The 22304-nt window shown below is 35.3% G+C and overlaps 2 protein-coding genes across 2 annotated transcripts; both read right to left on the bottom strand.

Moving 5' to 3' along the window:
• Positions 1–1320: 1320 nt before the first annotated feature.
• Positions 1321–3509, bottom strand: LOC125224321 (40S ribosomal protein S3a-like). Its single transcript, XM_048127705.1, has 7 exons — positions 3383–3509; positions 3244–3291; positions 3044–3149; positions 2355–2492; positions 2078–2263; positions 1764–1964; positions 1321–1600 (listed from the first exon to the last, which is right to left on the bottom strand). The coding sequence occupies exons 1-7, from the start codon at positions 3391–3393 to the stop codon at positions 1508–1510; spliced, it is 783 nt and encodes a 260-aa protein (XP_047983662.1). The 5' UTR covers positions 3394–3509; the 3' UTR covers positions 1321–1507.
• Positions 3510–5449: 1940 nt separating this feature from the next.
• On the bottom strand, positions 5450–6193 carry LOC125218110 (probable calcium-binding protein CML25). The gene has a single exon (XM_048119710.1). The coding sequence runs from the start codon at positions 6170–6172 to the stop codon at positions 5597–5599; it is 576 nt and encodes a 191-aa protein (XP_047975667.1). The 5' UTR covers positions 6173–6193; the 3' UTR covers positions 5450–5596.
• Positions 6194–22304: the final 16111 nt, after the last annotated feature.

Below are 22304 nucleotides of genomic sequence, written 5' to 3' on the forward strand. Positions count from 1 at the left end.
GCATAATTAATTCAGATAAATTCTTAGATTCAATTTGAAAAATATGCATGCATGCGACGTTGAGAATTAATGTGCAATAATGTCATATATACTTTTTTTTTTTGCTATAGCGAAACTTTATTCCTTGTACAATAATTAGGATGAATACTTTATCAGTATTGATTTTCATTCTTAGTTAGGTGTTATCTATAATTTAATTGTACACTTTTCTCTAATATATAAGACCACACAAGGATGATAAGATTATCACTATCATATCTATTTCTCTTAAAAAATATAGTTTTATCTAATTAATTATGACCACTAGAGTTGTGTTCTTTCTACTGCTCGTCCTCACCACTGGTATTTTTCTTCACCTATACCATATTGCCTGATTTCATTTAACAAGCTAACAAAGATCCATTAAGTTAAACGGGCTATTTTTCTTGGAATCTATTTTAGTAGTATTAGTACCAATAATAATAATAATAAAATTCGCCGCATGTCCCATTTAATTTGAGGCATTTATATTTCATGACTGTATTTATTATCCTTTATTATTAGTAGTATAATTTTTTAATCCCATATTTTTTGTTAAGATATTAATCAAGCAAAATTAACTCAAATAATAAGTTATCAAGAGTATTTGATACAAACTAATCCTTTAATGTAACAAGGATTGACTTATACTACTAGTATTTTTTATCAATCAAGGCTAATTTTAAATTTTTAATTACTCATTAGTGTATATATGTATGCATTCATCGAGATTATGCTTTTTAGAATTTGTCTCTAGTGGACAGTATTAATTTTTGTTGCTATGTTGGTGGTAACAGGGCTTCTTGCAGTGAATGTGAATGGGCGAGATATAGGTGTAAAAGGAAAAGTATGCACCTATAAAAGCGAGAGATTTTCAGGAATATGTTTGGACGATATAAAATGCACTGATGTTTGCAAGACCGAGGGATTCGAGGGTGGCGATTGTCAAGGCCTCCGCCGTCGATGCTATTGCTACAATCATTGCTAAATTAATTACCCTAAATTACACACACACATGTGTGCAGTGTATACCAATAATATCATTATGAATTGTGAAAAAAACCATTCAAATGCTTAACGATATTTAGCTCAGACATGAGCAAAGTTTATTATTGTCATATACCTTGTTAAACTACTATTTTTGATTGGGCAGTTGCAGACTGCACATAATTATCATACCAATAGATATATCACAACAATTGGAGACTTATTAGAATCACATCATAATATCAAAGGTTTACATTGTAGGAAGCTAAGAAAGTAACACCACAAGTATATAAAAACAGAGAAACAATAACAAAATTCAAAAATGAGGGCTGAGAATTCATAAATATAACCACCACAACAAGACTGATTTTCAGTATAATTTCCCTACTCATGGAGAAACAAAATCTCTTACAAAAACTCCAACTGCAAACGTTTGTATGAAATAGAGATAAAACTAAACTTGCAACAGAAGAGACATGGAGTTAATTCAGAACAATGCAATTTAGGCACCAACAAGTTCAGTCGGCTCAGCAACTGGCTCCTCCGCTGGCCTGTCCAACTTTGCACCAATATCTTCGGTGTAATCTCCATGAACCTACAGGACAAAAATACACAAATTACTGAGGTTGCATTATCCTACTGAACATGGAAAATATCAGGCTGAACTACATTTAAGAGTACTCTTTGGGTCAAACTAGAGGGATTTGGGATTATATATTACCAACTAAAGTTAGAGAAATAAAAAAAACACAACTTACCTCCATCAACTTGCCAAGGTCAAATTTGGGTGCCTTCAAGATTTTAACCTTTCTGATGTAAACGTTCTGGAGTGGGTAGATGCTTGAAGTAGCCTTCTCAATCTCTTTCCCAATTGACTCAGGAATGAACTTCAGGACCAATTCCTTAAGACTGCAGGACTGTGCTTGGTTAACCATAATCTCCCTCATCTTCCGCCTAATCTAAAAAATTACAAGCAAAATATGTTAAAAGTATAATCTATTGTTGATTTATCATATGAACAATGGAAATCATAATATCCAATACAGTATAAGAAAAATCACGAGGTATTTACCTGACGAACTTGGCTTCCCTTGGCATAGCATGTAACCTTTTGCTGGTTTACACGCTTCTTAGTGAAGGCAATGCAAAACATGCGCAAAGTATACGCATCAGTTGTCTTGACATCAATATGTGCCTCAATCAGTGATTGCCTTTTCCTGACAAGTGATCTCAACTTGTCTGTGGTGAAGTCCATACCCTGCAAATAACACAAGCGAATAGGGGACATTCAAGGTCAACAATGTTACTCTAAAGCGAACTCCAAGTAAGAGTCTTATAGTTATGCATACCCAGAAGTTAGTAAGGACATTCTTTCCCTGAACATCTTCAATCCTCAAGCGGATCTTTCTGTAAGCGTGATCCTCATCACCTTGTAGATCAGCCAAGGACGCCTCAATCACACGGTGCTTGAGACCTTCTGACGCTATCTGATGAGAAGCAATAATGTCATTAACAAACTGGTAGCAGCTCAGCTACAACAATTTCTCATAACAAAAAAAAAACACCAATGGTAACAGACAAATCTTGTTTATAAGATTAGCATACTATACAGTCCCATCATCGAAGAGCTGATCATGATAAACATTCCAACAAAAAAAATACATACTTTGCTTTAAAACACTGTTTAGACATATAGAACAAATGTCAGTCATTAACAGAGATCAGTTTATGTTGATGATGAGAACATATTAAACTTTAGTATCTTGGATTTATAGATTTCCCCAAGAGCCAGCACAGTGTAAATTTTCCACAACCAGATTATTCTAATCCTACAACACAACCAAGCAAAGCAAAGATATAAATTGGAGTCTAATTATATGTCAAACGTGTATTGAACTTATAAAGATTTAAAGTTAATTAATGAATAATTAGTACCCATGCATTGTTCTACAAACACAAACATTCAAATTAGATAAATTAGGATAACAATGGCACTAATTAATACTGCAAAACTGCGAAAACAGAGTAAAAACGGTACCTTGGTGCCCTGAGTACGGGTAATAAGGGTTTTCCCCACATTCTTGTTGCTGAAAACTGAAGGGGCTTTGATATCATACCACTCCTTCTTTGCAAATGGATCGACACTACAATGAGAGAAAAACATTTACTCCATTTCCAAATAACTTCAAAAATAAATAAATAAATTACGTAAACAAATTGAAGAAGAGGGTAACTCACGCCTTCTTCTTGCCTCCCTTCTTCCCCTTTGAAATCCTCTTGTTCTTCCTACATCAAATCAAGCAAAAATTGATCAATCGTAGATTATAAGAAAAGAGTGTAATCCATCGGTTTATGGGTGGAGATGATAGAGAAATACCCGACGGCCATGGTGGAACAGCAGCTGAGCTTCTGTGAGAGAGAGAGAGCTCTTCTTAAAGATCTGCGTTCAGAGAAAAAACCCTAAAAGGCCAGGGGTTTGCAGGTTTTATATGGGCCTTTTTGGGCTTTGGTAGTGTTATTTATGCTCTTTCTGCTTTGAGTTTAGTATATGGGCTCATTTGGGCTAATCGGCCCTATTTATCTTGCTTTAAAAATTACTCCCACAATAATTGTCCCTCTTTTTCATTTCTGTCTCATAATAATTTTTTTCGCACTTCATTTTTATCATTTAGTCTCACATTTTATTATAAAACTAATATAAAAAAGTGGGTCTCACGTTCCACTAACTTTTCCAACCAACTTTTCTTCACATTTCTTAAAACTCGTGCCCACAATAAGAGTGACAATTATTATGGGACGAATGGAGTATTTGAATGATTAAAAATACACTAATTTCAACTCGAGTTTCTTGAAGTTTATGTCCTTTAATCTTTTTTCAAAGAAATAACACTGGTTAACTTTCTTTGTGATTTTCTTCCGGATATAATAATAATAATAATAATAATAATAATAATAATAATAATAATAATAATAATAACAACAACACAAGTACCTTAATAATCATTCCATCCACCAAAAAATCTTACTCCCTCCGTCTCAAGTTACTTAAGTCATATTCCATTTTGGGTTGTTCCAAATTATTTGAGTCATTTCTTTTATAGGCTAAAAATAAAACATCTAATTTCACATACTTTATTCTTTCTTTTACTTTACTCTCTCTTCTTTCTCTTACTTTATTTAACTCACTAAACACATATTTCTTAAATCCCGTGCAAAAGAAATGCCTCAGCCTTCAATGCGTAATTAGTAATATGGACAAAAATAGAAGACTATGTAAAATTTTTGATAAATGAAACGAAACTAATTTTGGTGGATGGACATTAATATAAAAAATTGAAATGTTTTTTGTGAATGGAGGGGGAGAATAAAAAAACTACGATCATTTTAATAATTGAAATTTCATAAAAATTTAAATGGAAGTATTTTTTAATTTTATAATATGTAGTACTACTAACATTCAAGCTTTTGTTCATGCCAGACACGGTTTCATGTTGAATCGGCCGATCCTGTCATTAGTCTACATGTGCCAACAAAAATTTTAATAATCGACCTTTGAGCTTTAGCAGTTTTCGCCTTTGACTTTTGCTAGAAAATAAGAAGAGAGAGAGAAAACGTTTATTAGAATTGAGGAGATAGAGTAATTGTTAAATTATCATGACCAAAATATTTCTTCATAATCCAACCCATTTACTTACCTTGCTTCAGTTCTCAAACAAAGTTTACATCATTTTGGTTGTCGAAACTAAACAATATAATTGTCTATGTAACTGCGAACTTAGTTCGTCAAATGTGGCACATAAGTCAAATGTTAAATTTGAACTGATATTTATCGCTTCAAAATCTTGGAGGCTCATCCGTCCTCTTTGCTCATGAGTTGAGTAGTTATTTACATATACATCAACCAAATTGTGACGTTATCAATAATATCCATATTCATGGGCATTTATATGATTATATCTGTCAATATTAATTATAAACACAATTAGTTTTCAATAACTATTTTAGAGGTTGCTAAATAATATACTGCCAAATTTGGTTATAATGTTTTAGAAGAAAATTATTTATGGTATTAATGATTTTACTTTTATATACAGATTGACATTGCCATATTTATTGAGTACCATATTTTGATATAAATATTATTGTGTAATAACCTTTTGAAAAATTGTTAATTACGCGGAGTATAACGAATTTTGATTGGTTCTACTATTATTGCGATCTCCTCTTTAATCGCAGTATCAAAAACTACAGTTAGAATATTCTTATTTTGACCGTGTTTATGTTCTTTCTGTCATTATATTATGAGCTCTCCAATACCCAAACTCCAGAATAACAACTACTACTATCAAAATATAATTGTGAAAGTAGAACACAAAAGAAAATCATGATTTGTCACAAAATATTGGTGAATTGTCGCAAACTGAATACAAATATGCTTTAATCGTCAACAAATCACCAGACAAGAGTTTCAATTAAATAAAACAGATCTACATTGCATGAATTAACACAAAAATAATAAATAAATAACACAAAAGCATAAAAAAAATTTATAAACAAATCTAAAGATAGGATGAAGAAAACATTGATTAATCTAATCAGACTTGGAAAGGTCGAAGCGGCCGCCCTTCATCATCATGGCCTTAAACTCCTCAAAATCAATAGTGCCGCTGCGGTCGATGTCGACGCCGCTGATCATCTTCTTGCAGTCATCAAGCGTGCATTCCTCGCCGAGGCTGCGGAGGACGTTGAGGAGCTCCTCCGCGGAGATGGCGCCGTTCTTGTCCGCGTCGAATATGTCGAAGGCGTGGCGGAGGTTCTCCTGCGCCTCGTCGTTGTCCACGTTGCTGGTGTTGAGCTCGATGAACTCGCGGAGGTCGATGAATCCGTCGCCGTCCGAGTCCACCTCGCGGATCATGCTGCGGAGCTCTTCCTCGGGGACCGGGTGCCCCAGGCTGCGCATGATGGACCCCAGCTCCTCCACGCAGATGCGCCCGTCCCCGTTCGCGTCGAATTTCTTGAACACCTGCTCGAGCTCATCCTCCATCCGGGCGCGCCCGTTGTGGGACGACGAGCGGGACGCAGCCATCACGAACGTCTGCGCGGCTTCGATCGGGATCGGGACCGGGATCGCCTGCTTCTTCTTCTTGAACAGAGATTTGAATCCCATAATCTGCCTTTGCTGATTCTAACTAATTGTGAGACTTTTTCTAAGATGAAGGAAGAGAGGATTTTTTTTTTACGTGGTGGCACGCTTGTAACGTTTAGTAACCCTATTTTTAATAGGGTCCTGGTTTATGTAACAAACTTTATTTCATTCCAATTCGGATTCGGAGACCTACTATATAAATACTACTAGTAAAAGTGATTCGGATTTTCATTAATTAAGGAATAGTTTATTACTTATTTCAGATTCAGTTAGATATATCAAATTAAAAATGGTATATTTTGTTTATTGTTTATGAAATTGGTTAGAATTTCGCATGGAATGTTATAAATACCTAAATAAGGTCAATTTCTCTTTTTATTCATCCCATAAATAACCCATTTCTATTTATAAAAAGTTTTCACCTATTTAATTTACAACTTATACCACTAGGGTCCACCATTAAACACTACCAATAATGTGAGTCTCACTATCATCCACTAATACTATTTTAACTATCTTTTTATTCGTCTTTTACTTATCGATAATGCATTATTTCACGTGTTATCTATAATATTCATATTTTTATGGGACGGAACGCGTAACTTGTTTGATTTGTCTATGTTTTGGTGAAAATACAAAATTTTAAAATTCTAAGAGCTTCAAAGCTCACTTCTCCTGCCATGCTCCCACCCAAGCCTCGCATATTAATTTACACTATTCATTCTAAATGCATATGTATACATATATAAAAGGTAAGTTTTGGCCTTCTTTTGAAATATTTATAAGTTTTGGTATTATTCTGCAATATTTATAAGTTTTGGAATGAATATGGATATTTATTCAAGCACATTTAGCTTTACCCGCATAAGAGGAGGGACTGGCTTCAGCATCAGAATCAAAAGAGGAGAGACCAGCGTGAGTGGAGGGACTGGATTCAGCAGCGGTGGGCACGATTTCTTCGTCGAGTACTTTGAAGACTAGGGTTGCGACCTGGTCAAGCCACCTTGCTGTGATTTTGATCTCGTCCAACTCTTTCTTATACTCCTTTGCCGCATCATTGAAAATATTCCACCATATCCCACCAAGGTAGAGTAGAACTCTCCACGCCTGTTTGAAATAATTGGGTTCCCTCCATTCGCTGTCTACCCTTTCGCCATTTGTTGGAAGCATCTCTCATCAAGAAATATGGGGAGTACAATACAAGCCATCGTGAGGGCAAATATAATTATTCATTCTCTCTCTTTTAAATATAATTTTTCTTTCTTTTCTTCTTAAAATACCATGAAATATTCATTTGTTTCCAACATTGAACACATAAAAGCAAGGAAAAGCTTAAGTTCCCTTATATGGCTAATATATATCTCTCTCTCTCATTCTTTATTTCTTTTTTTTACTCGTATAAAATAATACTAGAACAATACGGAGGTCACTGTGAGTATGTGTTGGAGCGTACGAGTTTAAAACACCATATGAATTTAACCGTGCGAATGTCAAGCAATGTTGGAGCGTGCGAATTTCAAGTCAATGTGGCAAAAATTGATTCATTCCCAAACCATTAATTCATTCCCAAATTCTCTTCACCACCTCCGGATTATCTGGGTTTAAAAGTTAGGGTTTTGGTTTCGATTTGTGATTCCCTTCAACATTTTTATTATGAAATATTTTTATTAATTTGATATGGGCCCGTAGTACATTATTATGACCAAACACTTTAAATAAATGAGAAATTCTTCATTATTTCTAAATCAACCTGACACCCTCAATTTAATTCGTATGTTAATAAACTAAGCAAAGTAATTTTCTAGTATGACTAAATTGGTTATTAGAGCTCAATTCATGAAGAACATTGAGACACGAGAGTGAATCTCTGGCAATAAGATTTGGAGAAAAAAAGATGACGATTCTCATCAATCTAATAAAAACATTTGGCTTGCTTTGCGTATTTTGAACTTTTCATAGTTTTCTCATTTTTTTGAATGTTATATTTAATTTTTATTTACTTGTATTGTATTCATTTCAACCTTTTATTACAGGTGTACTTGTTTCTATTTTATTTAATTATTAATTTTTTTTTGTATTTTTTGGTTTTCATTTACTTTATATTGGGTTGGTCAGTTGGCATTTGCTTATTTGATGTTTGAACCAAGTTTACCTACTGCACCATATTTATGTGAAATCATATTTGCACATAAATTCACTTTTTTTTATAGTACTAGTATAATTTATAAAGAGAAAAAGGCCAAAATTGGTCCTGAACATATGACCATTTTATAATTTTGGTTCCACCCTAGACAATATGTTTTGAATTTTTGTATCTCAAACATTTCAACGTGGACCACAACCAGTCCAAAACAGACGGATCAGTCAAATTTTAATGGTCATCGTTTTTAAATTGAATTTTGACCCAACATTATTGTGATGCATAGATGGCATTCCCTTTCCTCTATCGACCACGACCGGATGTCACAACACGCCTTAATCAGGTGTCCTACACTCCCGCTGAGCTGTTGGAGTTTCACCTCCGACACGAAGAAGATGCTCTGCAAGCCCCTGAAGGAGACCTGGAGCAAGGAAACTTGGAGCAGAAGCTGACCTTCTTGGGAGAGATAGCCGAGAAGTCTAAGTCTATGATAGACATGAGAGACAACGATGACCAATGCAACATGCAGTGTGAGCGTATTGCAGCGTATGCCAGTAGATCATTGGCGAACGTACGCGCCCACTATGTCAACATCGGCCCTCATGTCACTGAATTCCGTGGGTCGTTTGGTTTTGTCAAATCAAGAGTCGGTGACGTCTTACAAGAGATTAAGAGAGAGAAGAGGCTTCTAGCCTATTCGAGGTGGGACTTTTATCTATTTGCATTCACTATATTCGGTGTTTACTTACCTAACCCATCGTCCATCATCGCGATTATGTCGCAAGCACCGTGCGAATATAAAATCATTCTAATAGAACAATGTGAGAGTGAGTCACTGTGAGTATGTGTTGGAGCGTATGAATTTAAAGCACCATGTGAATTTAACCGTGCGAATTTCAAGCAATGCTGGAGCATGCGGATATCAAGTCACCGTGCCAAAAAATTGATTGTTCTTATATTCACATCACTATAACACACTCCAAAGGAAAAAATGTATATATGAGAAGGTAAATCACTTTTTAAAATAAAATAATAGTACAAAATGCATTAAAAGACATAAAGTGTAATACCTTTCCCATTGGAGAATGATTTTTCATGAAAAAGAAGGAAAATATGATCGTTATAAGATTTTACCTCTCCGTTGATAGAGAGTGTAAAGATACCTCTTCTAAATGGGAAAATGTATAATACATTTTCAAATACCTCTCCACTTGGAAAATGATTTTTCATGAAAAAAGGTAAATTTGGTAGTTATATAAAACTTTACCTCTTCATTTACCTCTCCCCTTGGAGATGCCGCCGGCCTGAAAACTGATCACATGCTACAACAACTTCATGCTATGCCAATAAATGTGAATCAACAGAAAACTGCTAGCAACGTTCAAGCAGGGAATGCTAACAAACATGTAAGTCTACATATAAACAGTAACTATGTGTTTGTGTATGCAAGATAGACTAGCTATGTGTTTTGTGTTTGTTAGGTCTTAACATAAGAGTTAGTGGAGAGAGGAATAGTCCATGAGCAAATTCAGACCTAGATGGAGGGGAAAATTGCAAAAGTGGAGGTGGAGTTGGAGTTGGAAAAGTGAATGGTTGTGTTGTAGAGTACTTGAAGAAACTACATTGAAGAGAAAACGTGGTGAACATCGTGCTTTTCGGCTGGCTGAGAATTTATGCATGAATCTTACATTATCAATGAGGGAACTTTTCTTTGTGAAGAGGGATGGAAAGGTGGCAGAAAATATCAGTTTAGTTTTCTTTAATAGATTGCCTTGGTAGACCCAGGTCAAACTTACTTTTGTCTTGTCAATGTGCTCTCACAGAATCCAACCGAGTTCACGGAAATTATAAATCGGATTTCAATAACTACTCTTGCCATCATTATTAAAACTCATGGGATTGCGGATAGACCTACCCAAGGTTTACCGAACCGGTGGTTAAAACTGAAACCGTAACCGGCGGTTACAGTTCCGAACCGAAACCGTGAGAATTTACTCGAACCGAAACCGTCGATTTTTGAACCGTGGTTCGATTCAGGTTCAAAAATTTTCGAACCGAAACCGTGCCGGAATCGCAAAAAACCGCCGGAAAACCTTGAAATCAAGTCGAAACTGCAAAAAACCGACGGAAAACCGCCAGTTCGGAACCGAAATCGAAACCGGCGGTTTTAGAACCGAAACCGTAATCGAGAAACACCCTCGCGGTTCGGTTCCGGTTCAACAATATCCAAAACTACAGTGTATTGAGGCAATAATTTGCTTGATGCAAATCCAATAAGCTCTGGTTAGATCCCTAAAGGGAGTTCCAATGGTTGCAGAGATGCTCTTCAGCTTATGCTAAAAGTTGTTCATACCTTTTCGTTATCTTTGCATGATGGTTGGGACGTCACATTTCTCTACACATAAATGTACTAACGTTATAATGATCTTGAATTCTTGAAAGAATAAAGTGATGTCAAATGCAAAACACCTTTTCCTCCATCTTTCATTTTTTGGTTGGGGGAAGTTGTCCATTCATATATTGCAGCGTTAAACATTAGCACAAACATGGTATCTATTAAAGTGGGGATTGGAGATTGGTTCTTTGAAAGTCTCTGGGCACAACAAGAGTAGATACATCTCTAAAGTCTTTCTAGTACTTCAGGTTTATGATCTACGTTTTATCTCAGAACCATATTCACATACTAGAATGATATAGAACTCCTGAATTCTGAGCTTCCATCTCTTTAGATTTTTTTTTCACCTTCATTTCAAATATTTAAATGTATAATGTATTAATGTTGCAATTTATCTTTAAAAATAAACACTGAAGGCTTAGTAATAACTATACATTTTTGTTATTTGTTAGTTAATCTTCGTGTCATTGTGTCATTTATTGGTTTGTAGTGTTTATTTTACCTTGTTTAAATTGTTAGTATTATTATTTACAAACTCACGTACCATCATTTTTACGCTTCAAAAAAAACTTATATTATCAAAATTCAATAAGTATTAACATAGAATCAAGGTGCAGCCCTCACCCATCCCCTTTCCCCGACTAAAGAAACCTATAGACCAAATATATTTGAAAATATGGAATGTTTCACTATCATATTTATTACTATGTCATAGTATAAAACTACAAATATTAGCTAGTTAAAGTGACGAGTTATTGACGGCTGAAGTTATTACATGGACATTCAGTTACATCTTTTAGTATATCTGCCATTATAATTAAAAATATATTGACAGAGGCAGAAATAATTATATTCTAGAGTTATAGTGTTGTGATTTCTGCTTATGCACACTTAATGGCAACAGTTTGTATACAAGCAACTTTTTATAATAACCTAAATAGAGAAATCTAGATATGAAGACATCCTGGGAAAATCAGCTTTGAAGGATAATCTGGATTGAGATAATTTAGATTTTTTTATTTATGTTGGACTATAAAACAACATAAATATAGGTAGGTTCTTGGTTCTAATGATTTTGAACTACTCGTATTAGATATGAATGTCAACCATTACTAGCGTGTGAAATTAATACATTAGTGTGAAAACTTTTTTTACTACCTTGATTAAGGACAACATCATTCTTATAATTATTTAAATTAAGGTATTCAAATGTTATTCCTCTTATGCGAGCCTCCTTCATTACTATTATTGCTATTTTTCTATTTTATTTGGTTTAGTTTTTTCTAATACTTTTTCTAGTCTTTGTTACTTTATTTTCCTTATTATAATTTTCTATTCTATTTTCAGCTCCATTTTTTTAAAACCTTATGTTGGTATTACTATATTTTCCCTCTTCTTTTTTCTTCATTTTTATATTAACAATCAAGGTGCATTAAACCTCCCACCCCCTTTCCCCAACTTAAGAAACTTAGCCAAATATATTTGAAAATATGGAATGTTTCACTACCATATTATGTCATAGTACAAAACTACAAATACAGATAATCAATTTCATTCATTTGTGCGTTGCAACAACATAATAAAATTGGAACAACTCATATAGTTATATAGTAAAACTTTATAAACATCATATTATAAATCGATAACATAAAACCTACCCCAAAAAATAAAGGAAAATAAATAATACTCCAATGAGGACAATCGCAGGAGAGAAGCACCTGCTTTACATTGAAAGTTGAACTTTATGTAATTGATTGCAGTACCAGAAATTCTATTGTGGTACCAGAAATCCTAAAAAAAATAAAATAAAATTGTTAGTGTGTTCCAGCTTCCAAAAATTAATTAGTCCATTTAAATTAGAGTTTTTTGTTTGATTAATTGTGGTGCACATGCATGAATGCCCAGGTTAATTAGTTGTGATATCCTACTCTGATAATCAAAATTAAATATAAATAAACAATAAATTAGTGGAAAATGAAATAATTAGTACATGAAATCACCCCCAATTTGTACTCTGATAATCAAAATTAAATATAAATAAACAATAAATTAGTGGAAAATGAAATAATTAGTACATGAAATCACCCCCAATTTGTACATGGCATCACCGCCTCCACCCTCCTCTTTTCCTATGTTCTTGTTCTGATATATTCATGCGAGTATATGCTGAAGAGTGCGAATTTAATTGTGTGAATTTCAAGCCAATGTTGGAGCATGCGAATTTCAAGTCACCGTGCCAAAAACTTGATCGTTTTCAAGAAAAAAATGACATGAAACAAATGGGTCCCACTAATCTCCGTGCGAATTTCAAGTCACCGTTCCATTAATCATTATAGAAAGTTAATTATTTGGATTATCTTATTGCTATTCACTCTTTTTTAAATCTACTTAATTATAATCTTAGTTGACATGACAAATAAATTGTTACAACTTGTTTGAAGAATATACTCAAGATATGTTGTTGTAAGCTACAACAACTAAAATTAGAAGAAATCAACTTTATATGGTTCCAAATTTCGATAATATTCTTCACCAATCTATATCTATTTGATTAATATAAAAAGATTTCTTGTACCCCTTTCGTTCCAAGTTATTTGAGTCATATTCTAATTTGGGTTGTCCCAAGTTACTTGAGTCATTTCTCTTTTTATTAAAAAAAAATCTAATCACACTTACTTTATTCTTTCTTTTACTTTTCCCTTTCTCCTCTTTTAATTTATTTTCTCTTCTATTTTATTTAACTCATTAAACACAACATTCTTAAATCTCGTATCGAAAAGGAACTCCTCAAGTAACATGGGACAGAGAAAATATATAATAAAAATAGCTAGAAAAGAGTATACGATAAGAAATGAACAATCATTTCAGTAAAAGTATGGTTAGTACACTGTACAAATGTCAATTTCTTTTCCTTTATAGCACATGTCCTCTCTCTAGTTTGAAACAAATAATGTACCAAATGAGTAAGATTTTAGGCTAAAATATTGGGGGAGAAGTCTACAAATTGATCATTGGAAAAGTGACCATTCAGTTAAAAGGTTATTATGCATATAATATATACTAATGTATTGTTGGGATTTCTGGAATTACAAAAGATAAAAGTCGGGCGTAATACAACCCAAAAGAGAGAATATAAATGGAAAACTGAAACGAAATTACAACTGAAAAAATTGAAACAATAAACCGTAGGAAAGATTAGACGAATCGAGGAGTCCTCTTTCCGCAAGACGAGATACGTCCCAGTAGTGCTCTCGGATTGTCGTTTCGCCCCCAAAAATAAAACGGCCACCTCTCGTTCTAAGCAGCACGCAGTCGAAACGAGCTCCGGCGAACTGTAATAAGGTGCGGGCAAAGCTTCGAGTTTTGATTCTGGCATTTTGGAATACAAGAATGACTAGTCTATTTATAGGCTCAATCCACCGGTAGGGGTCAACTAACCTTGATGGCTGTCATTAGGGGTGGGTAAACGGTTTTCGATTAATCGGTTAACCGAGAACCAAACCGGAATCGGTCGGTTATCGGTTCGGTACCGGTTATACGTTTTTGCTCTAAGTCGGTAACCGTCGGTTATAACCGATAACCAAATTAAATTCAATTTTAATTTCAATTATATGTTTATTTAATACTTGAAGAAATTATAATTTACTTTCAAACTTTGTCACAATGGAAGAAATTGTAATTTATATCTAAATTTTGTCAAAGTCTCGTATTGCAATGTTAAAAAAGTCCATTTTAATTTGTGTCACTATCAATTAAAGTATTATACTTATAAATTTATATCTCAAAGTCAGTAAAGTGCTTAAGTATTACTATGTTAAATATAGAATAACCCTTCACTTATTATTGGAGAAAAGGTTTTAAATTATAGATCATGTAAAGTTTAAGTCTTTTAAAGTGCCTAAACAATTTATGTATTACTTGTAAATGGGAGTATAATAATAATAATAATAATAATAATAATAATAATAATAATAATAATAATAATAATAATAATAATAATAATAATAATAATAATAAAAAAGTAGATGAAAAGTTAAAAGTTAAAACCATAAACAATTATAATTTCAATTATATTTTTAATTAATATTAAAAGAAATTGTAATTTACTTTTAAACTTTGTCACAATAGAAGAATCTGTAATTTACTTCCAAATTTTGTCAAAGTCTCATATTGCAAATTTGCAATGTCAAAAAAGTCTATTTTAATTTGTGTACGATCAGTTACTTATACTTATAATATCTCAAATTCAATAATGTTTCTAAATATAATTTTAAAAATAAGATCTCTCAAAGTTAACAAGTGCTTAAGTAATACTACTATTCTAAAATAAGATAACCTTTCACTTATTATTTGAGAAAGGTTTTCAAATTTTAGATCAGTTAAAGTTTAAGTCTATTAAAGAGCCTAAACAATATATGTATTACTTGTAAATAGGAGTATAATAATAATAATAATAATAATAATAATAATAATAATAATAATAATAATAATAATAATAATAATAATAATAAAAAGTAGATAACAAGTTAAAAGTTAAAACCATAAATAATTTTAATATTTATTATATTTTTAATTAATAATAGAAGAAATTGTAATTTACTTCTAAATTTTATTAAAGTCTCATAAGTCATATTGCAATGTTAAAAAAAGTCAATTTTAATTTGTGTCACTATCAAATATCTCAAAGTCAAGTGTCAAAACATTATTTTAAAAATAAGATAATAAAGTGCTTAAAACTAGTATGTTAAAACTAGTATAAACCAATTTGGTTAGTTCGGTTAGAACCGATCGGTCGGTTAATTAAGTAACCGAACCAAAGATCGGGTCGGCTCCGGTTAGTTTTTTTATGGAATTTTGGGGTCGGTTCAGTTATTAACCGAACCGACCGAATACCCACCCCTAGCTGTCATCATGGATCATAAAGACTGCACTAAGCTTGATCATTTCACTGGACTGTGCCAGCTTTGGTATGAACTTGATCAAGACTGCACTCAGTTTGATCAGTTCACTGGACTGTGCCAGCTTTGGTCACGTCGCTAGACTTCGCTAGCTTCAGCTGATCAACTTGATCAAGACTGCACTCAGCTTGACTAGTTCACTTGACTCCGCCAGCTTGATCAGGGCGGCTTTACAACCGGATCAGCTTGATCACCTAATTTGTACACCTCAAAAGAGGCTCTCACTTCCATTGTGGGACAACTAACACTAGTTGATTGCTCCTACACTCAAGACTCCAAGATTGAATGAAGCTCAATCGTGCCCAACTTTAATTCACTATTTCTCACTCACCGGGAATCGGATTTGAGAAAGTGAATATACTTCGTCCATCTACGCGGAATGTAGACCGACGCTGTATCATTTAATTTCGAAATTAAATGTCTCATCACATTTATTATCTGATCAAAGCCCATTGACCGGGCACATTTAATCTATGATTCCAATATATATGAAGTGCATGAGTGTATATTATGTAATTTACGTATTACTATTACCGTGACAGAAAATCTATTGTGGTATCCTCAAACTGAAATGGACCACCCTCCCACCTACATTCTATATATTTCCAACAAAAATAAAAATAAAAGTTGAGTAAAATAATTAATTGATCGTAAGTTATACCTGTGTGCATAAAAAATAATAGAAATGAAATGAGAAACTATGGACATTCCAAAATAAAAACTTCATAAAATTACTATGATCTTTCCTCTTTGAAGAGCCATCAACTTTAATTAGACGATTTAAGATCTTGGGATACAATTTTGTGGATAAGCCAAGTCATATTAAGCATTAGTATATTCCCCGTGATAGCTTAAACACACGGTCCATTGCACATTCAAGAATTATCATTCAAAATTCTTCAAAAACATTCTATTTTACATATATACTCCCTACGTCCCTCAATAAAAGTCTTATTTCACTTTTATCATAAATGATAAGTAGACCTCACATTCCACCAACTTATTCTACTCACATTTTATTATGAAACTAATATATACAAGTGAGACCTATATTCCACTAACTTATTCAACTCACTTTTCTTTACATTTCTTAAAACTTGTGTCATAACTAAATATGACTCCTAATGCAGGACGGAGAGAGTAATTATTATGTAAAACTTATACTCCCTTCGTCCACGGAAAATAGACCACATTGTGAATGTCACGGGTTTTAATGTGAAATTGGTAAAGTAAGAAAGAAGGGAAAAAAGTAAGAGACAAGTAGTGTTAGTGGAATGTGAGGTTCATATTATTAGTAGTGTTTAATTGTGTTAGGTAGCAAATATGGGGTCCTTTTTCAAACTTGGTCTATTTTTCGTGGACAACAAAAAATGGCAAACATGATCTATTTTTCATGGAAAGAGGAAGTACATTTTACGGTGTTGTACGTATCTAGTACAATCCTACTTGAACCAATAAAAGATTCATGAATCATGATATTGATTCAGATAGATACAAATGGTCCTATAGAAACAAGAATTTCCACAAACAATTCGTTTATGAGCATAAAGTCATTTTCAAATAATGTTAGGTCAATTTCATACTTAGTCCTACATAAAATCAGTTCAAAGAATTGGATTTTGTTTCAAATGGACTTCAAGTTCATTAAATTGGAAATCCCTTGAAATTAATTATAATTCAAATGCCATCACATAACTATAATATCATGGGTGGTGGTGTTTGAAGTAGAGGCCAATAAAGCATTCGCAATGGAGGGTACTAGGGGAGCCGCAACGACCACTCCGTCACTCCAAGGGTCGCGTGATGGGCGGGCGAGAGGGTCGCGGAACCTAGCGACGCCCGTTGAGAGTTGCCTAACCGCGACAGGAGAGGGAGACGAGGGGTGGTTTTTGGGGGATAGGTGGGATATTTTTTTATTTTTTTATTCACAACCCATTCCTCATTTCACACATTCATCTTTTCAACCTGGCGCCGGATAAAAATATTTCATACAGCTAAAACAAAATATGAATTCGGTGTTAGAGTTTGTATACTAGAAATCACATTTCGAGTGATTGGATACTGCAAAACTCTATAGTTTATTTTCCAATTAATGCAACATATTTTTTTTGTTGTAATGTTGTTATGTTTTACATTTAACGAATTTTTATTGCATATTTAAATGTATAATCAACGTAACAAAGTCTAAGTCTTTGTTTTAGTAGACCGGTTATGGGCGTCGTCCACTATAAGGTAACACGGTCAGTTCTGAACAAAGAAAATAAGAATTTCACAACCTAGATGAGCCTAGACTACCTATCGTGAAAGGTTGCAATGTCAGTCCGATTATTTCTAAGTCTTAATTAAATAAGATGACGTTGGTGTGGTATAGCATTGAATTTGATCTAACAGCAAGACGAGTCTTTATGCTGTCTACTGAAAGACGAGGTCTTGATAATTTGTTTCTTAATCAATGTAAGTTAGCATTGAGCATACGGTATTGATTGAGCACTACTTTGACTTGCCAATAGGTGCGGGTTTTTTGTAACCCAAGAATCCTAGCATATTGGGTAGTGTAGGTTAATATCTAGAGGTGCTAGGATTGCTATTATATTGAATCGTGCGTGGGCTGAGTCTCGTTTGATAACGTTCACAAGAGGAGCTCGAAACGAGGACTTTATTATTCGGAACCTAGCTAGTTTGAATTTGATTACTCTATGAATTATAAATAAGTGTTTCTTGCCGAGTCCACTCTTGGAGTAAATATGTTAATTAATTAAGTTCATAGCAGACACTAATTAATTAATGAACGTTTCCATCTTAAGCGCGGGAAATAAATAATAATAAATATTGGAAACCCGAATTACTTGTAATCTCGGATTTGGATGGGGAGTGCAATATTACTTCTATAGTGGCTGTTCGTAATATTCCAATATAAGCTTGTATTAAATTGTGGGTTCAATTTAATTAGAGAAAAGCTAATTGGGGGAGCCCATATCCAAAGCCTTCCATAGATCCCTGACTGGGCCCAATATGTGATTTAATATAAACAGGAGAATAAAGGAGACAGAACACACATAATTGTAGAGACTAAAAATTTGTCCCCTTCAGTGTATAGGAGAGGACGAAATTTTCGTCCTTCAGCTCCCTCCGTGAGCAGTTCTTTCTGTCCTCCATTATTCAAGTCCTTGTAATTTGGTGAGATCAGCCCACACTGATATGAACGCACTGTCCGGGAACCAGTCAGAAGATCCGTGGTCTAGTAATCAAGATTTCACGTGGAGAAGGCGCGAGACATCTTCGATTCTTTGGAGAATCAGAAAGGTAAATTGGCTAACTCCGTAGGAACATGTTTTAGGATTTCATTTATGCTAAAACGTGTATGAATTCAAGTTGTGAGCATGATACATGTGATAATTGCGCGAATAGAATTTATCGAAATAATCTGCTAAATAGGTCAGGATTATTATGTAATCGATTTATTTATGCTTCCGCTGCCAACCCCTTCATTCAGCGCATGATGAAAATATTTCACTCACCTAAAACAAAATATTCGGCGCCAGATGAAAATGCACTTCTTAATCGGGCACTTGATTTGGTTGTAGATGCACTGCCCAAAATCTTTCAAAAATTGGGCAAAACTCTGTAATTACTCAAGAAATTCGGAACATATAATCTCCATGCACTGTGCAGAGCCGTCAACAAAACCCAACTCTAGATAGCATTTTTCGGTACATCGACGTGAATACAACCATCGAACAATACTACCAAGTGCAAGTCAAGGATACGTCGAAGATGACTAAGGAGGAGCTCCAAGTGCACAACCTCCTTTTGAGCATACTTCAGGAGAAGCTAAAAAATTTTACTCCATATACTAGATTTTCAATTAAGTCGTAATTTTAGTTTCTTTTCCATGAAGTCTTAATTTTAGTTTCTTTTCGATGAACTCATAATTTTATTTTATTATCTATGATGCCATTTCAAGTTATATATTGTGTATTCGTATTTCAATTTTACAAGTAAAACAATGAATAATGTAATTTAATATTCTTGGGTGGAGAGATGATGTCTATTGTGGGAGTTATGGCCAAGTGCACGAAAAGAGATGAATGGTGACGTGGTGCATGGGAATTGTGGCGCGATGGGATTAATGAGTAATCCTGTTGTGGATGCCTTAAGAGTATCCACTATAGGAGAGCCGCGGCTAGTGGAGGTCATGGCTCGGCTGCGGCTCCCTATAGTGTGAGCCACAAGATTTTGCGACAGGGGAGAGTGCCCAGGAAGGAGCCACGCCGGTGACTCGGCTGCGGCGCTTGGGCAGGGGCCGCGACTCTCCTATTGTAGCAGCCGAGAGCTGCAGCTCCCCCAATTTTGACATTTTTTTAAACATATTTTCGATTTTTTTTTATAAATACCTAATTCCACTGTTCTTTTTTATCTCACACACATTTTATCCCATTCTCTTCAATTTTTATACAACTTTCGAAAAATGTAAGGAGGAGATGATAATTCTCCCGGCTATGGAGATTCGGAATACGGGAGCTTTCCACCTCACCAACACTGGAGATCGATTCCCACTTCCCCTCCATCCCAAATGTGGAGTCCGTCATCGCCGGCACCGTGGCAACAAACACCCCAAAACCGGGGTCAGTCCCCCGTTGATCAGCAGAGGTATATGGGTCGTACCCAATCGGGGTTGAGGACTACTGACCCAACATGGACGCAATAAACTTCTCGTCCCAATTCTAATCCTCCCAATTCCAATCCTCCCAATTCCATTCCAATCAATCTCTTCTGGATGAATCTGATAGATTCACATGGGAAGAATTGATGGGGACACCGGAGACCCCGACAACCGGACGTGTGGAGACGGGGGGGAGGGTGGCAAAGCGGCGGCGGTGGGGGGCGAAGCCACGGTGGCGGTGGGAGACAAGGCAGCCGACGGCGACGGAGAGCAGCAAGGCGGCCGCGGTGGCGGGTCTCGCAGTGGGGGCAGAGATGGCGGTGGCAGTAGTGGTCGATGGGGGACTCTGTACACAGAGATGGAGTCCGTTGCTATTGCTAGGGCCTGGGACGCGGTAAAGACGGGTGCCATAGTTGGCACGGATCAGACCGACGTATGCTTCTGGAAGCGCGTCCTTTTGGTGTACAATGAATTCAAACCACCAGGTAGCGCCGAGCATACACAAGACCAAGTCCGGAAGATGTTCAGCCGAATCACTACAGCCCTCAAGAGGTTCATTGGCATATACGAGAACCAAATGCGCATTGCTGAGAGTGGCAGCAGCGAAGCCGACATAAAAGCGTTGTCGATGCACTTGTTCAATACTGAAGGCAACCCCGAAATTCAGAGCCATCTGCGAGGAAGAGATTGCTCCTGGGCCGAAGCGTACAACACTCGGCAGGGCCGGCAACTACAGCAGTAGTAGCGGCTCAAGGACCTTCGACCTCAACGATGATGTTTTGGAGGAGCCCCCCTTGTCACTCTCCCGGTGCCCACGTCCACATGGTCAGCAGTCCACAATCCGATACGCTAGATCCGCCTCCCAACACTCTGCTGCAGGCGCGTCTGCATCCCGCCTCAGACCGGCCTAAGTGGCGTTGAACAACACCCTGGAAGTGCAGATGATGAAGCAACTTCAGGACACATTGTCCTTGTATGAGAAGTCGGCCGACCCGCTGATGCACTTTTTATTAGCACCAAAAAAACCTACAAGTATACAAGGTAGATCTAGTATAGCTAAAGGTCACCGGGATATCGAACACGGGGAATATAATTGCAACTGGCTATTATGTACTTAGCGTCAAATACTATCTAGAGAAACAAGAGAATTTTGGAATTTTGAAAGTAAAAACAATTAAAAGCAAGTAAACAACTAAATGCAATTAAATCACAAAGATAATGTATAAGAGATAAGAGAATGCAGGGATGTGCGTTCACAATTATGGTTATATAAATTCCAACTACAATACCCTAGCACAGTTTATACTTCGATAGAACAAGTCACATAAGTTTTTCCCATGCGGCACAAGCGTAGATTACTAACACTAGGGTTGTCAATCCTAGATCCGTAACTCCTAAAAGCTCCTAAGACCCTTGAAAAGTCCTCACTCTCAATTAACAGTGCCGTTTTAAGGGAAGCTAACTGTAGTGTCTACTAAGTGGATCTAACTCGCCAACCTCCTCGCACGATTATGTAGCAAGTATCACACACGATTGTGTCACTCATTCATGAAGCGTCAAGATTAACTTAGAGAAGAAACAAAGTAAAAACAAGGCGAACATAGATGGAATTGAGGCGAACAACCAATTCACTAATTATGCACCTTCTCACCAAACCATCAAATCAAAACGTCAAGCCATACTTAAACATAGATGGAATTGAATATCATCGGCAACTCAGTCTAATGTGTCCCTTAGCATGCGTGTTTCTACTCATGTTAAGCTCATGACATGGATTCAAGACATTTTTGGAAAACAAATTTCACCTACGAGATTTTTTTGAAAAACAAAAACAAAACAAACTAAAAACCTAAAACAAAAACCTAAACTCACGGTCCACCACTTCATCCCCCCAAACTTATTTACAACAAAGTGTGAAATAAGTTTGTAGAGTCGGTCGGGACGTGAGTAAATTACCAAAAAGAAAACATACCTTGAAATTTTCGTGCAGAGGTTGA

Source organism: Salvia hispanica, chromosome 4 (assembly GCF_023119035.1).
Source record: "Salvia hispanica cultivar TCC Black 2014 chromosome 4, UniMelb_Shisp_WGS_1.0, whole genome shotgun sequence".
NCBI lineage: Eukaryota > Viridiplantae > Streptophyta > Magnoliopsida > Lamiales > Lamiaceae > Salvia > Salvia hispanica.

Bases quoted from the DNA above. Each gene is read 5' to 3' on its own strand.
- LOC125224321 (XM_048127705.1), bottom strand. The intron at 2,264-2,354 runs GTATGCATAACT...TGTTATTTGCAG, and splicing joins ATGTCCTTACTAACTTCTGG to GGTATGGACTTCACCACAGA. The intron at 1,601-1,763 runs GTAAGTTGTGTT...TTTGTCCTGTAG, and splicing joins ACCTTGGCAAGTTGATGGAG to GTTCATGGAGATTACACCGA.
- LOC125218110 (XM_048119710.1), bottom strand. From the start codon at position 6,172: ATGGGATTCAAATCTCTGTTCAAGAAGAAGAAGCAGGCGATCCCGGTC.